General features: G+C 49.0%; 1 protein-coding gene across 1 annotated transcript in view; it reads left to right on the forward strand.

Moving 5' to 3' along the window:
- The window catches only part of LOC127923762 (serine/threonine-protein kinase B-raf-like), a 110,025-nt gene that overhangs the window by 58,998 nt on the left and 34,522 nt on the right, over positions 1 to 16,505 (forward strand). Inside the window, exons 3-4 of the mRNA XM_052507818.1 lie at positions 4,459 to 4,746; positions 12,505 to 12,608. Of these exons, the coding sequence (XP_052363778.1) occupies positions 4,459 to 4,746; positions 12,505 to 12,608 (392 nt within the window). The remainder of the gene's footprint in view (positions 1 to 4,458; positions 4,747 to 12,504; positions 12,609 to 16,505) is intronic.

The raw sequence follows: 16,505 nt of genomic DNA on the forward strand, positions 1-16,505 counted from the left end.
ACCCCTCTGTCCATATACCTGGAGGAGGTGAGGAGGAGTTACCCCCTGTGGAGGTGAGGAGGAGGATGTACCCCTCTGTCCATATACCTGGAGGTGAGTTACCCTGTGAGGAGGAGGAGGATGTACCCCTCTGTCCATATACCTGGAGGTGAGTTACCCTGTGAGGAGGAGGAGGATGTACCCCTCTGTCCATATACCTGGAGGTGAGTTACCCTGTGAGGAGGAGGATGTACCCCTCTGTCCATATACCTGGAGGTGAGTTACCCTGTGAGGAGGAGGAGGATGTACCCCTCTGTCCATATACCTGGAGGTGAGTTACCCTGTGAGGAGGAGGAGTACCCCTCTGTGTCCATATACCTGGAGGTGAGTTATGTACCCCTCTGTCCATATACCTGGAGGTGAGTTACCCTGTGAGGAGGAGGAGGATGTACCCCTCTGTCCATATACCTGGAGGTGAGTTACCCTGTGAGGAGGAGGATGTACCCCTCTGTCCATATACCTGGAGGTGAGTTACCCTGTGAGGAGGAGGAGGATGTACCCCTCTGTCCATATACCTGGAGGTGAGTTACCCTGTGAGGAGGAGGAGGATGTACCCCTCTGTCCATATACCTGGAGGTGAGTTACCCTGTGAGGAGGAGGAGGATGTACCCCTCTGTCCATATACCTGGAGGTGAGTTACCCTGTGAGGAGGAGGATGTATCCCTCTGTCCATATACCTGGAGGTGAGTTACCCTGTGAGGAGTTATCCCTCTGTCCATATACCTGGAGGTGAGGTGAGGAGGAGGAGGATGTACCCCTCTGTCCATATACCTGGAGGTGAGTTACCCTGTGAGGAGGAGGAGGATGTACCCCTCTGTCCATATACCTGGAGGTGAGTTACCCTGTGAGGAGGAGGATGTACCCCTCTGTCCATATACCTGGAGGTGAGTTACCCTGTGAGGAGGAGGAGGATGTACCCCCTGTCTGTACCATATACCTGGAGGAGGAGGAGATTACCCTGTCCATAAACCTGGAGGAGGAGGAGGAGGATGTACCCCTCTGTCCATATACCTGGAGGTGAGTTACCCTGTGAGGAGGAGGAGGATGTACCCCTCTGTCCATATACCTGGAGGTGAGTTACCCTGTGAGGAGGAGGAGGATGTACCCCTCTGTCCATATACCTGGAGGTGAGTTACACTGTGAGGAGGAGGAGGATGTACCCCTCTGTCCATATACCTGGAGGTGAGTTACCCTGTGAGGAGGAGGATGTACCCCTCTGTCCATATACCTGGAGGTGAGTTACCCTGTGAGGAGGAGGAGGATGTACCCCTCTGTCCATATACCTGGAGGTGAGTTACCCTGTGAGGAGGAGGAGGATGTACCCCTGTCTGTCCATATACCTGGAGGTGAGTTACCCTGTGAGGAGGAGGATGTACCCCTCTGTCCATACCCCTCTGTCCATATACCTGGAGGTGAGTTACCCTGTGAGGAGGAGGATGTACCCCTCTGTCCATATACCTGGAGGTGAGTTACCCTGTGAGGAGGAGGATGTACCCCTCTGTCCATATACCTGGAGGTGAGTTACCCTGTGAGGAGGAGGAGGATGTACCCCTCTGTCCATATACCTGGAGGTGAGTTACCCTGTGAGGAGGAGGATGTACCCCTCTGTCCATATACCTGGAGGTGAGTTACCCTGTGAGGAGGAGGAGGATGTACCCCTCTGTCCATATACCTGGAGGTGAGTTACCCTGTGAGGAGGAGGATGTACCCCTCTGTCCATATACCTGGAGGTGAGTTACCCCGTGAGGAGGAGGGTAACTCCTTTTATGTTTGAGATTCTTGAAAGTAGCCACCCTGTGCCTTGAAGACAGCTTTGCACACTCTTGGCATTCTCTCAACCAGCTTCATGAGGTAGTCACCTGGAATGAATTTAAATGATCTTGTGTGCCTTGTTAAGTTAGTTTGTGGAATGTCTTTCCTCAATGCGTTTGAGCCAATCAGTTGTGTTGTGACAAGGCAGGGGTGGTATACAGAAGATGGCCCTATTTGGTAAAAGACCAAGTCCATATTATGGCAAGAACAGCTCAAATAAGCAAAGAGAAACGACAGTCCATCATTACTTTAAGACATGAAGACAATCCGGAAGATTTCAAGAACTTTGAAAGTTTCTTCAAGTGCAGTCGCAAAACCCATCAAGCGCTATGATGAAACTGGCTCTCATGAGGACCACCACAGGAAAGGAAGACCCAGAGTTACCTCTGCTGCAGAGGATAAGTTCATTAGAGTTACCAGCCTCAGATTGCAGCCCAAATAAATGCTTCACAGAGTTCAAGTAACAGACACATCTCAACATCAACTGTTCAGAGGAGACTGTGTGAATCAGGCCTTCATGGTCGAATTGCTGCAAAGAAACCTCTACTAAAGGACACCAATAAGAAGAAGAGACTTGCTTGGGCCAAGAAACACAAGCAATGGACATTAGACCGGTGGAAATCTGTCCTTTGGTCTGATGAGTCCAAATTGAGATTTTTGGTTCCAACCGCCGTGTCATTGTGAGACGCAGAGTAGGTGAACGGATGATCTCCGCATGTGTGGTTCCCACCGTGAAGCATGGAGGAGGAGGTGTGATGGTGTGATGGTGCTTTGCTGGCGCCACTGTCTGTGATTTATTTAGAATTCAAGGCACAATTAACCAGCATGGCTACCACAGCATTCTGCAGCGATACTCCATCCCATCTGGTTTGGGCTTAGTGGGACTATCATTTGTTTTTCAACAGGACAATGACCCAACACACCTCCAGGCTGTGTAAGGGCTTTTTGACCAAGAAGGAGAGTGATGGAGTGCTGCATCAGATGACCTGGCCTCCACAATCACCAGACCTCAACCACACTGTGATGGTTTGGGATGAGTTGGACCGCAGAGTGAAGGTGAATAAAAGTGCTCCGCATATGTGGGAACTCCTTCAAGACTGTTGGAAAAGCATTCCAGGTGAAGCTGGTTGAGAGAATGCCAAGAGTGTGCAAAGCTGTCATCATGGCAAAAGGTGGATACTTTGAAGAATCTAAAATATATTTTGATTTTGACTTTTTTTGGTTACTTCATGACTCCATACGTGTTATTTCATAGTTCTGATGTCTTCACTATTATTATACAATGTAGAAAATAGTCAAACCTGGAATGAGTAGGTGTCCAAACTTTTGACTGGTTATGGATGGATGGATGTTTAAAAAATGTGTGTGTTGTCTCTGTAGGCCTATGAGGAGTACACAGTAAGCTGTGTGTGTGTGTTGTCTCTGTAGGCCTATGAGGAGTACACAGTAAGCTGTGTGTGTGTGTTGTCTCTGTAGGCCTATGAGGAGTACACAGTAAGCTGTGTGTGTGTGTTGTCTCTGTAGGCCTATGAGGAGTACACAGTAAGCTGTGTGTGTGTGTGTTGTCTCTGTAGGTCTATGAGGAGTACACCAGTAAGCTGTGTGTGTGTGTGTTGTCTCTGTAGGTCTATGAGGAGTACACCAGTAAGCTGTGTGTGTGTGTGTTGTCTCTGTAGGTCTATGAGGAGTACCCAGTAAGCTGTGTGTGTGTTGTCTCTGTAGGCCTATGAGGAGTACACAGTAAGCTGTGTGTGTGTGTGTTGTCTCTGTAGGCCTATGAGGAGTACATCAGTAAGCCGTGTGTGTGTGTGTGTGTGTGTGTGTGTGTGTGTGTGTGTGTGTGTGTGTGTGTGTGTGTGTGTGTGTGTGTGTGTGTGTGTGTGTGTGTGTGTGTGTGTGTGGTCTCTGTAGGCCTATGAGGAGTACATCAGTAAGCTGTGTGTGTGTGTTGTCTCTGTACGCCTATGAGGAGTACACCAGTAAGCTGTGTGTGTGTGTTGTCTCTGTAGGTCTATGAGGAGTACACCAGTAAGCTGTGTGTGTGTTGTCTCTGTAGGCCTATGAGGAGTACACCAGTAAGCTGTGTGTGTGTGTGTGTTGTCTCTGTAGGCCTATGAGGAGTACACCAGTAAGGTGTGTGTGTGTGTGTGTGTGTGTAGGCCTATGAGGAGTACACCAGTAAGCTGTGTGTGTGTGTTGTCTCTGTAGGCCTATGAGGAGTACACCAGTAAGCTGTGTGTGTGTGTGTTGTCTCTGTAGGCCTATGAGGAGTACACCAGTAAGCTGTGTGTGTGTGTTGTCTCTGTAGGCCTATGAGGAGTACACCAGTAAGCTGTGTGTGTGTGTTGTCTCTGTAGGCCTATGAGGAGTACACCAGTAAGCTGTGTGTGTGTGTTGTCTCTGTAGGCCTATGAGGAGTACACCAGTAAGCTGTGTGTGTGTGTTGTCTCTGTAGGCCTATGAGGAGTACACAGTAAGCTGTGTGTGTGTGTTGTCTCTGTAGACCTATGAGGAGTACACCAGTAAGCTGTGTGTGTGTGTGTGTGTTGTCTCTGTAGGCCTATGAGGAGTACACCAGTAAGCTGTGTGTGTGTGTTGTCTCTGTAGGCCTATGAGGAGTACACCAGTAAGCTTGACGCTCTGCAGCAGAGGGAGCAGCAGCTCCTGGAGGCCATGGGGAACGGGACAGACTTCTACTCCTCCTCCCCTACGCCCCCTTCCCTCCTGGACGGGGGTTTGAGCTGTTCTGGGGGATCCGGGGGCACCCAGTTCCTTCTCCCCTCCGCCCCCAACACCCTGGCTGTCCTCCAGACCCCTACAGACGGACGGGCCAATCCCCGCTCCCCTCAGAAACCCATCGTCAGGGTGTTCCTGCCCAATAAACAGCGGACCGTGGTGAGTAAGGGGTGGTTATAATACATATACCTCCTGCTGTAGAAGGTGGGAGGGGTTAGGGTGGCTGTGGGAGGGGTTAGGGCGGCTGTGGGAGGGGTCAGGGTGTTCCTGCCCAATAAACAGCGGACCGTGGTGAGTAAGGGGTGGTTATAATACATATACCTCCTGCTGTAGAAGGTGGGAGGGGTTAGGGTGGCTGTGGGAGGGGTTATGGTGGCTGTGGGAGGGGTTATGGTGGCTGTGGGAGGGGTTAGGGTGGCTGTGGGAGGGGTTAGTGGCTGTGGGAGGGTCAGGTGTTCCTGCCCAATAAACAGCGGACCGTGGTGAGTAAGGGGTGGTTATAATACATATACCTCCTGCTGTAGAAGGTGGGAGGGGTTAGGGTGGCTGTGGGAGGGGTTAGGGTGGCTGTGGGAGGGGTTAGGGTGGCTGTGGGAGGGGTCAGGGTGTTCCTGCCCAATAAACAGCGGACCGTGGTGAGTAAGGGGTGGTTATAATACATATACCTCCTGCTGTAGAAGGTGGGAGGGGTTATGGTGGCTGTGGGAGGGGTTAGGGTGGCTGTGGGAGGGGTTGGTGGGGGGGGTTAGGGTGGCTGTGGGAGGGTTAGAGTGGTTGTGGGAGGGGTTGGTGTGGCTGTGGGAGGGGTTGGTGTAGGTGGGGGGTTAGAGTGGTTGTGGGAGGGGTTAGAGTGGTTGTGGGAGGGTTGGTGTGGCTGTGGGAGGGGTTGGTGTGGGCTATGGGAGGGGCATAGGGTGGCTGTGGGAGGGGTTGGTGTAGGCTAATGGAGGGGTTGGTGTAGGCTATGGGAGGGGTTGGTGTAGGCTGTGGGAGGGGTTGGTGTAGGCTATGGGAGGGGTTGGTGTAGGCTATGGGAGGGGTTGGTGTAGGCTATGGGAGGGGTTGGTGTAGGCTATGGGAGGGGTTGGTGTAGGCTATGGGAGGGGTTGGTGTAGGCTATGGGAGGGGTTGGTGTGGGCTATGGGAGGGGTTGGTGTGGGCTATGGGAGGGGTTGGTGTAGGCTGTGGGAGGGGTTGGTGTAGGCTGTGGGAGGGGTTGGTGTAGGCTGTGGGAGGGGTTGGTGTAGGCTGTGGGAGGGGTTGGTGTGGGCTATGGGAGGGGTTGGTGTGGGCTGTGGGAGGGGTTGGTGTGGGCTGTGGGAGGGGTTGGTGTGGGCTGTGGGAGGGGTTGGTGTGGGCTGTGGGAGGGGTTGGTGTGGGCTGTGGGAGGGGTTGGTGTGGGCTGTGGGAGGGGTTGGTGTGGGCTGTGGGAGGGGTTGGTGTAGGCTGTGGGAGGGGTTGGTGTGGGCTGTGGGAGAGGTTGGTGTAGGCTGTGGGAGGGGTTAGTGTAGGCTGTGGGAGAGGTTGGTGTGGGCTGTGGGAGAGGTTGGTGTAGGCTGTGGGAGGGGTTAGTGTAGGCTATGGAAGAGGTTGGTGTGGGCTGTGGGAGAGGTTGGTGTAGGCTGTGGGAGGGGTTAGTGTAGGCTGTGGGAGGGGTTGGTGTGGGCTGACAGCCCAGTCTGTGTCTTGGTAGATGTTGGTGCCCAGTCTGTCTTGGTAGATGTTGGAGTCCAGTCTGTGTCTTGGTAGATGTTGGAGCCCAGTCTGTGTCTCGGTAGATGTTGGAGCCCAGTCTCTGTCTTGGTAGATGTTGGAGCCCAGTCTGTGTCTTGGTAGATGTTGGAGCCCAGTCTCTGTCTTGGTAGATGTTGGAGCCCAGTCTGTGTCTTGGTAGATGTTGGAGCCCAGTCTGTGTCTTGGTAGATGTTGGAGCCCAGTCTGTGTCTTGGTAGATGTTGGAGCCCAGTCTGTGTCTTGGTAGATGTTGGAGCCCAGTCTGTGTCTTGGTAGATGTTGGAGCCCAGTCTGTGTCTTGGTAGATGTTGGAGCCCAGTCTGTGTCTTGGTAGATGTTGGAGCCCAGTCTGAGTCTTGGTAGATGTTGGAGCCCAGTCTGTGTCTTGGTAGATGTTGGAGCCCAGTCTGTGTCTTGGTAGATGTTGGAGCCCAGTCTGTGTCTTGGTAGATGTTGGAGCCCAGTCTGTGTCTTGGTAGATGTTGGAGCCCAGTCTCTGTCTTGGTAGATGTTGGAGCCCAGTCTGTGTCTTGGTAGATGTTGGAGCCCAGTCTGTGTCTTGGTAGATGTTGGAGCCCAGTCTGTGTCTTGGTAGATGTTGGAGCCCAGTCTGTGTCTTGGTAGATGTTGGAGCCCAGTCTGTGTCTTGGTAGATGTTGGAGCCCAGTCTGTGTCTTGGTAGATGTTGGAGCCCAGTCTGTGTCTTGGTAGATGTTGGAGCCCAGTCTGTGTCTTGGTAGATGTTGGAGCCCAGTCTGTGTCTTGGTAGATGTTGGAGCCCAGTCTGTGTCTTGGTAGATGTTGGAGCCCAGTCTGTGTCTTGGTAGATGTTGGAGCCCAGTCTGAGTCTTGGTAGATGTTGGAGCCCAGTCTGTGTCTTGGTAGGTGTTGGAGCCCAGTCTGTGTCTTGGTAGATGTTGGAGCCCAGTCTGTGTCTTGGTAGATGTTGGAGCCCAGTCTGTGTCTTGGTAGATGTTGGAGCCCAGTCTGTGTCTTGGTAGATGTTGGAGCCCAGTCTGTGTCTTGGTAGATGTTGGAGCCCAGTCTGTGTCTTGGTAGATGTTGGAGCCCAGTCTGTGTCTTGGTAGATGTTGGAGCCCAGTCTGTGTCTTGGTAGATGTTGGAGCCCAGTCTCTGTCTTGGTAGATGTTGGAGCCCAGTCTCTGTCTTGGTAGATGTTGGAGCCCAGTCTGTGTCTTGGTAGATGTTGGAGCCCAGTCTGTCTTGGTAGATGTTGGAGCCCAGTCTGTGTCTTGGTAGATGTTGGAGCCCAGTCTGTGTCTTGGTAGATGTTGGAGCCCAGTCTGTGTCTTGGTAGATGTTGGAGCCCAGTCTGTGTCTTGGTAGATGTTGGAGCCCAGTCTGTCTTGGTAGATGTTGGAGCCCAGTCTGTGTCTTGGTAGATGTTGGAGCCCAGTCTGTGTCTTGGTAGATGTTGGAGCCCAGTCTGTGTCTTGGTAGATGTTGGCGCCCAGTCTGTGTCTTGGTAGATGTTGGAGCCCAGTCTGTGTCTTGGTAGATGTTGGAGCCCAGTCTGTGTCTTGGTAGATGTTGGAGCCCAGTCTGTGTCTTGGTAGATGTTGGAGCCCAGTCTGTGTCTTGGTAGATGTTGGAGCCCAGTCTGTGTCTTGGTAGATGTTGGAGCCCAGTCTGTGTCTTGGTAGATGTTGGAGCCCAGTCTGTCTTGGTAGATGTTGGAGCCCAGTCTGTGTCTTGGTAGATGTTGGAGCCCAGTCTGTGTCTTGGTAGATGTTGGAGCCCAGTCTGTGTCTTGGTAGATGTTGGAGCCCAGTCTGTGTCTTGGTAGATGTTGGAGCCCAGTCTGTGTCTTGGTAGATGTTGGAGCCCAGTCTGTGTCTTGGTAGATGTTGGAGCCCAGTCTGTGTCTTGGTAGATGTTGGAGCCCAGTCTGTGTCTTGGTAGATGTTGGAGCCCAGTCTGTGTCTTGGTAGATGTTCTGTTGACGTCCGTGTGATTGGAGCCCAGTCTGTGTCTTGGTAGATGTTCTGTTGACGTCCGTGTGATTGGAGCCCAGTCTGTGTCTTGGTAGATGTTCTGTTGACGTCCGTGTGATTGGAGCCCAGTCTGTGTCTTGGTAGATGTTGGAGCCCAGTCTGTGTCTTGGTAGATGTTGGAGCCCAGTCTGTGTCTTGGTAGATGTTGGAGCCCAGTCTGTGTCTTGGTAGATGTTGGAGCCCAGTCTGTGTCTTGGTAGATGTTGGAGCCCAGTCTGTCTTGGTAGATGTTGGAGCCCAGTCTGGGTCTTGGTAGATGTTGGAGCCCAGTCGGTGTCTTGGTAGATGTTGGAGCCAAGTCTGTGTCTTGGTAGATGTTGGTGCCCAGTCTGTCTTGGTAGATGTTGGAGCCCAGTCTGTGTCTTGGTAGATGTTGGAGCCCAGTCTGAGTCTTGGTAGATGTTGGTGCCCAGTCTGTGTCTTGGTAGGTGTTGGAGCCCAGTCTGTGTCTTGGTAGATGTTGGAGCCCAGTCTGTGTCTTGGTAGATGTTGGAGCCCAGTCTGTGTCTTGGTAGATGTTGGAGCCCAGTCTGTGTCTTTAGAGGTGTTAGCCCAGTCTGTGTCTTGGTAGATGTTGGAGCCCAGTCTGTGTCTTGGTAGATGTTGGAGCCCAGTCTGTGTCTTGGTAGATGTTAGAGCCCAGTCTGTGTCTTGGTAGATGTTGGAGCCCAGTCTGTGTCTTGGTAGATGTTGGAGCCCAGTCTGTGTCTTGGTAGATGTTGGAGCCCAGTCTGTCTTGGTAGATGTTGGAGCCCAGTCTGTGTCTTGGTAGATGTTGGAGCCCAGTCTGTGTCTTGGTAGATGTTGGAGCCCAGTCTGTGTCTTGGTAGATGTTGGAGCCCAGTCTGTGTCTTGGTAGATGTTGGAGCCCAGTCTGTGTCTTGGTAGATGTTGGAGCCCAGTCTGTCTTGGTAGATGTTGGAGCCCAGTCTGTGTCTTGGTAGATGTTGGAGCCCAGTCTGTGTCTTGGTAGATGTTGGAGCCCAGTCTGTGTCTTGGTAGATGTTGGAGCCCAGTCTGTGTCTTGGTAGATGTTGGAGCCCAGTCTGTGTCTTGGTAGATGTACTCTTGGTTCTCTCCTGTAATGCTGTGACCTACTCCTCCCATTCTATACTTCAACATGACATTGAACCAACGCAGAGGAGTGATGTCACCGTTTCAGAATGTTGTTTTTGAACGGTAAAGCTTTATTGATTTTTATACTTTGTAAATCAAGATGTAGACTAGGTCTTATTCTCAGTACAGGTGAATGCATATTATTCAATAGACTAGGTCTTATTCTCAGTACAGGGAATGCATATTATTCAATAGACTAGGTCTTATTCTCAGTACAGGTGAATGCATATTATTCAATAGACTAGGTCTTATTCTCAGTACAGGTGAATGCATATTATTCAATAGACTAGGTCTTATTCTCAGTACAGGTGAATGCATATTATTCAATAGACTAGGTCTTATTCTCAGTACAGGTGAATGCATATTATTCAATAGACTAGGTCTTATTCTCAGTACAGGTGAATGCATATTATTCAATAGACTAGGTCTTATTCTCAGTACAGGTGAATGCATATTATTCAATAGACTAGGTCTTATTCTCAGTACAGGTGAATGCATATTATTCATATTATTCATATTATTCAATAGACTAGGTCTTATTCTCAGTACAGGTGAATGCATATTATTCAATAGACTAGGTCTTATTCTCAGTACAGGTGAATGCATATTATTCAATAGACTAGGTCTTATTCTCAGTACAGGTGAATGCATATTATTCAATAGACTAGGTCTTATTCTCAGTACAGGTGAATGCATATTATTCAATAGACTAGGTCTTATTCTCAGTACAGGTGAATGCATATTATTCAATAGACTAGGTCTTATTCTCAGTACAGGTGAATGCATATTATTCAATAGACTAGGTCTTATTTCAGTACAGGGGAATGTATTCAATAGACTAGGTCTTATTCTCAGTACAGAGGAATGCATATTATTCAATAGACTAGGTCTTATTCTCAGTACAGGTGAATGCATATTATTCAATAGACTAGGTCTCATTCTCAGTACAGGGGAATGCATATTATTCAATAGACTAGGTCTCATTCTCAGTACAGGTGAATGCATATTATTCAATAGACTAGGTCTCATTCTCAGTACAGGGAATGCATATTATTCAATAGACTAGGTCTTATTCTCAGTACAGGGAATGCATATTATTCAATAGACTAGGTCTTATTCTCAGTACAGGGAATGCATATTATTCAATAGACTAGGTCTTATTCTCAGTACAGGGAATGCATATTAAAATTCTTAAAATAAAGTGGTGATCCTAACTGACCTAAAACAGGTATTTTTTACTAGGATTAAATGTCAGGAATTGTGGAAAAACTGAGTTTAAGATATATTTGCCTAAGGTGTATGTAAACTTCCTACTTCAGATGTATATAGTGATCTTGTTATGTAGTTATGTAGTTATAGTTGTATATGGTCTGTACCCGCTGTTCAGTCTCTGAAACTAACTGTATATAGTGATCTTGTTATGTAGTTCTAGTTGTGTATGTACCTGCTGTTCAGTCTCTGAAACTAACTGTATATAGTGATCTTGTTATGTAGTTATGTAGTTATAGTTGTATATGGTCTGTACCCGCTGTTCAGTCTCTGAAACTAACTGTATATAGTGATCTTGTTATGTAGTTCTAGTTGTGTATGTACCTGCTGTTCAGTCTCTGAAACTAACTGTATATAGTGTGATCTTGTTATGTAGTTCTAGTTGTATATGGTCTGTACCTGGTTCCTCTCTGTCTGTTCAGTCTCTGAAACTAACTGCATGGTTCCTCTCTGTCTGTCCAGTCTCTGAAACTAACTGCATGGTTCCTCTCTGTCTGTCCAGTCTCTGAAACTAACTGCATGGTTCCTCCTGGTCTGTCCAGTCTCTGAAACTAACTGTATGGTTCCTCCTGGTCTGTCCAGTCTCTGAAACTAACTGCATGGTTCCTCTCTGTCTGTCCAGTCTCGGAAACTAACTGCATGGTTCCTCTCTGTCTGTCCAGTCTCTGAAACTAACTGCATGGTTCCTCTCTGTCTGTCCAGTCTCTGAAACTAACTGCATGGTTCCTCTCTGTCTGTCCAGTCTCTGAAACTAACTGCATGGTTCCTCCTGGTCTGTCCAGTCTCTGAAACTAACTGCATGGTTCCTCCTGGTCTGTCCAGTCTCTGAAACTAACTGCATGGTTCCTCCTGGTCTGTCCAGTCTCTGAAACTAACTGCATGGTTCCTCCTGGTCTGTCCAGTCTCTGAAACTAACTGCATGGTTCCTCCTGGTCTGTCCAGTCTCTGAAACTAACTGCATGGTTCCTCTCTGTCTGTTCAGTCTCTGAAACTAACTGCATGGTTCCTCCTGGTCTGTCCAGTCTCTGAAACTAACTGCATGGTTCCTCTCTGTCTGTTCAGTCTCTGAAACTAACTGCATGGTTCCTCCTGGTCTGTCCAGTCTCTGAAACTAACTGCATGGTTCCTCTCTGTCTGTCCAGTCTCTGAAACTAACTGCATGGTTCCTCCTGGTCTGTCCAGTCTCTGAAACTAACTGCATGGTTCCTCCTGGTCTGTCCAGTCTCTGAAACTAACTGCATGGTTCCTCCTGGTCTGTCCAGTCTCTGAAACTAACTGCATGGTTCCTCTCTGTCTGTCCAGTCTCTGAAACTAACTGCATGGTTCCTCTCTGTCTGTCCAGTCTCTGAAACTAACTGCATGGTTCCTCCTGGTCTGTCCAGTCTCTGAAACTAACTGCATGGTTCCTCTCTGTCTGTTCAGTCTCTGAAACTAACTGCATGGTTCCTCCTGGTCTGTCCAGTCTCTGAAACTAACTGCATGGTTCCTCCTGGTCTGTCCAGTCTCTGAAACTAACTGCATGGTTCCTCCTGGTCTGTCCAGTCTCTGAAACTAACTGCATGGTTCCTCTCTGTCTGTCCAGTCTCGGAAACTAACTGCATGGTTCCTCTCTGTCTGTCCAGTCTCTGAAACTAACTGCATGGTTCCTCTCTGTCTGTCCAGTCTCTGAAACTAACTGCATGGTTCCTCTCTGTCTGTCCAGTCTCTGAAACTAACTGCATGGTTCCTCCTGGTCTGTCCAGTCTCTGAAACTAACGGCATGGTTCCTCTCTGTCTGTCTCAGGTCCCAGCCCGCTGTGGCATGACGGTCAGAGACTCTCTGAAGAAGGCTTTAATGATGAGGGGACTAATCCCTGAATGCTGTGCTGTCTACAGGATACAGGATGGGTAGGACACACCACACACCACACACACACACACACACCACACACCACACACACACGTACACCTTGGCCAAAAGATCAAATATTTTACATTTCGCATTCTGTCAATTGAAGCTCCTGTACAACTTTGTCATCATTTCAGAACAGTGGAGATCAGTAAGGGGTCAATGTACAGTCCTACAGTAAGGGGTCAATGTACAGTGTCACTGTAAGGGGTCAATGTACAGTCCCACTGTAAGGGGTCAATGTACAGTCCCACTGTAAGGGGTCAATGTACAGTCCCACAGTAAGGGTCAATGTACAGTCCCACTAAGGGGTCAATGTACAGTCCCACAGTAAGGGGTCAATGTACAGTCTCACAGTAAGGGGTCAATGTACAGTCTCACAGTAAGGGGTCAATGTACAGTCTCACAGTAAGGGGTCAATGTACAGTCTCACAGTAAGGGGTCAATGTACAGTCTCACAGTAAGGGGTCAATGTACAGTCCCACAGTAAGGGGTCAATGTACAGTCCCACTGTAAGGGGTCAATGTACAGTCCCACAGTAAGGGGTCAATGTACAGTCCCACAGTAAGGGGTCAATGTACAGTCTCACAGTAAGGGGTCAATGTACAGTCTCACAGTAAGGGGTCAATGTACAGTCTCACAGTAAGGGGTCAATGTACAGTCTCACAGTAAGGGGTCAATGTACAGTCTCACAGTAAGGGGTCAATGTACAGTCTCACAGTAAGGGGTCAATGTACAGTCTCACAGTAAGGGTCAATGTACAGTCTCACAGTAAGGGGTCAATGTACAGTCTCACAGTAAGGGGTCAATGTACAGTCTCACAGTAAGGGGTCAATGTACAGTCTCACAGTAAGGGTCAATGTACAGTCCTACAGTAAGGGTCAATGTACAGTCCCACTGTAAGGGGTCAATGTACAGTCTCACAGTAAGGGGTCAATGTACAGTCTCACTGTAAGGGTCAATGTACAGTCCCACAGTAAGGGGTCAATGTACAGTCCCACTGTAAGGGGCAATGTACAGTCCCACAGTAAGGGGTCAATGTACAGTCCCACAGTAAGGGGTCAATGTACAGTCTCACAGTAAGGGGTCAATGTACAGTCTCACAGTAAGGGGTCAATGTACAGTCTCACAGTAAGGGGTCAATGTACAGTCCCACATGTAAGGGGTCAATGTACAGTCTCACAGTAAGGGGTCAATGTACAGTCTCACAGTAAGGGGTCAATGTACAGTCTCACAGTAAGGGGTCAATGTACAGTCTCACAGTAAGGGTCAATGTACAGTCCCACAGTAAGGGGTCAATGTACAGTCTCACAGTAAGGGGTCAATGTACAGTCCCACAGTAAGGGGTCAATGTACAGTCTCAATGTAAGGGGTCAATGTCCCACAGTCAGTCTCACAGTAAGGGGTCAATGTACAGTCCCACAGTAAGGGGTCAATGTACAGTCCCACTGTAAGGGGTCAATGTACAGTCCCACAGTAAGGGGTCAATGTACAGTCCCACAGTAAGGGGTCAATGTACAGTCCCACAGTAAGGGGTCAATGTACAGTCTCACAGTAAGGGGTCAATGTACAGTCTCACAGTAAGGGGTCAATGTACAGTCTCACAGTAAGGGGTCAATGTACAGTCTCACAGTAAGGGGTCAATGTACAGTCTCACAGTAAGGGGTCAATGTACAGTCCCACAGTAAGGGGTCAATGTACAGTCCCACTGTAAGGGGTCAATGTACAGTCCCCAGTAAGGGTCAATGTACAGTCTCACAGTAAGGGGTCAATGTACAGTCTCACAGTAAGGGGTCAATGTACAGTCTCACAGTAAGGGGTCAATGTACAGTCTCACAGTAAGGGGTCAATGTACAGTCTCACAGTAAGGGTCAATGTACAGTCTCACAGTAAGGGGTCAATGTACAGTCTCACAGTAAGGGGTCAATGTACAGTCTCACAGTAAGGGGTCAATGTACAGTCTCACAGTAAGGGGTCAATGTACAGTCTCACAGTAAGGAGTCAATGTACAGTCTCACAGTAAGGGATCAATGTACAGTCCTACAGTAAGGGGTCAATGTACAGTCCCACTGTAAGGGGTCAATGTACAGTCTCACAGTAAGGGGTCAATGTACAGTCTCACTGTAAGGGGTCAATGTACAGTCCCACTGTAAGGGGGCAATGTACAGGGGTCAATGTACAGTCCCACAGTAAGGGGTCAATGTACAGTCTCACAGTAAGGGGTCAATGTACAGTCTCACAGTAAGGGGTCAATGTACAGTCTCACAGTAAGGGGTCAATGTACAGTCCCACAGTAAGGGGTCAATGTACAGTCCCACAGTAAGGGTCAATGTACAGTCTCACAGTAAGGGGTCAATGTACAGTCTCACAGTAAGGGGTCAATGTACAGTCTCACAGTAAGGGGTCAATGTACAGTCTCACAGTAAGGGGTCAATGTACAGTCCACAGTAAGGGGTCAATGTACAGTCCCACTGTAAGGGGCAATGTACAGTCCCACAGTAAGGGGTCAATGTACAGTCCCACAGTAAGGGGTCAATGTACAGTCTCACAGTAAGGGGTCAATGTACAGTCTCACAGTAAGGGGTCAATGTACAGTCTCACTGTAAGGGGTCAATGTACAGTCCCACTAAGGGGTCAATGTACAGTCCCACTAAGGGGTCAATGTACAGTCCCACAGTAAGGGGTCAATGTACAGTCCCACTGTAAGGGGTCAATGTACAGTCCCACTAAGGGGTCAATGTACAGTCCCACTAAGGGGTCAATGTACAGTCCCACAGTAAGGGGTTAATGTACAGTCTCACAGTAAGGGGTCAATGTACAGTCCCACAGTAAGGGGTCAATGTACAGTCTCACAGTAAGGGGTCAATGTACAGTCCTACTGTAAGGGGTCAATGTACAGTCTCACAGTAAGGGGTCAATGTACAGTCCTACTGTAAGGGTCAATGTACAGTCCCACTGTAAGGGGTCAATGTACAGTCCCACAGTAAGGGGTCAATGTACAGTCTCACAGTAAGGGGTCAATGTACAGTCTCACAGTAAGGGGTCAATGTACAGTCTCACAGTAAGGGGTCAATGTACAGTCTCACAGTAAGGGGTCAATGTACAGTCTCACAGTAAGGGGTCAATGTACAGTCCCACAGTAAGGGGTCAATGTACGGTCCCACTGTAAGGGTCAATGTACAGTCCCACAGTAAGGGGTCAATGTACAGTCCCACAGTAAGGGGTCAATGTACAGTCCCACAGTAAGGGGTCAATGTACAGTCCCACTGTAAGGGGTCAATGTACAGTCCCACTGTAAGGGGTCAATGTACAGTCCCACTGTAAGGGGTCAATGTACAGTCCACAGTAAGGGGTCAATGTACAGTCTCACTGTAAGGGGTCAATGTACAGTCTCACAGTAAGGGGTCAATGTACAGTCCCACTGTAAGGGGTCAATGTACAGTCCCACTGTAAGGGGTCAATGTACAGTCCCACAGTAAGGGGTCAATGTACAGTCCCACAGTAAGGGGTCAATGTACAGTCCCACAGTAAGGGGTCACAGTCCCACAGTAAGGGGTCAATGTACAGTCCTTACTGTAAGGGGTCAATGTACAGTCCTACTGTAAGGGGTCAATGTACAGTCCTACTGTAAGGGGTCAATGTACAGTCCCACTGTAAGGGGTCAATGTACAGTCCCACAGTAAGGGGTCAATGTACAGTCTTACAGTAAGGGGTCAATGTACAGTCTCACAGTAAGGGGTCAATGTACAGTCTCACAGTAAGGGGTCAATGTACAGTCCCACAGTAAGGGGTCAATGTACAGTCCCACTGTAAGGGGTCAATGTACAGTCTCACAGTAAGGGGTCAATGTACGGTCCCACTGTAAGGGGTCAATGTACGGTCCACAGTAAGGGGTC

This window comes from Oncorhynchus keta, unplaced genomic scaffold (genome assembly GCF_023373465.1).
Source record: "Oncorhynchus keta strain PuntledgeMale-10-30-2019 unplaced genomic scaffold, Oket_V2 Un_contig_3206_pilon_pilon, whole genome shotgun sequence".
In the NCBI taxonomy this organism is placed as follows: Eukaryota; Metazoa; Chordata; class Actinopteri; order Salmoniformes; family Salmonidae; genus Oncorhynchus; species Oncorhynchus keta.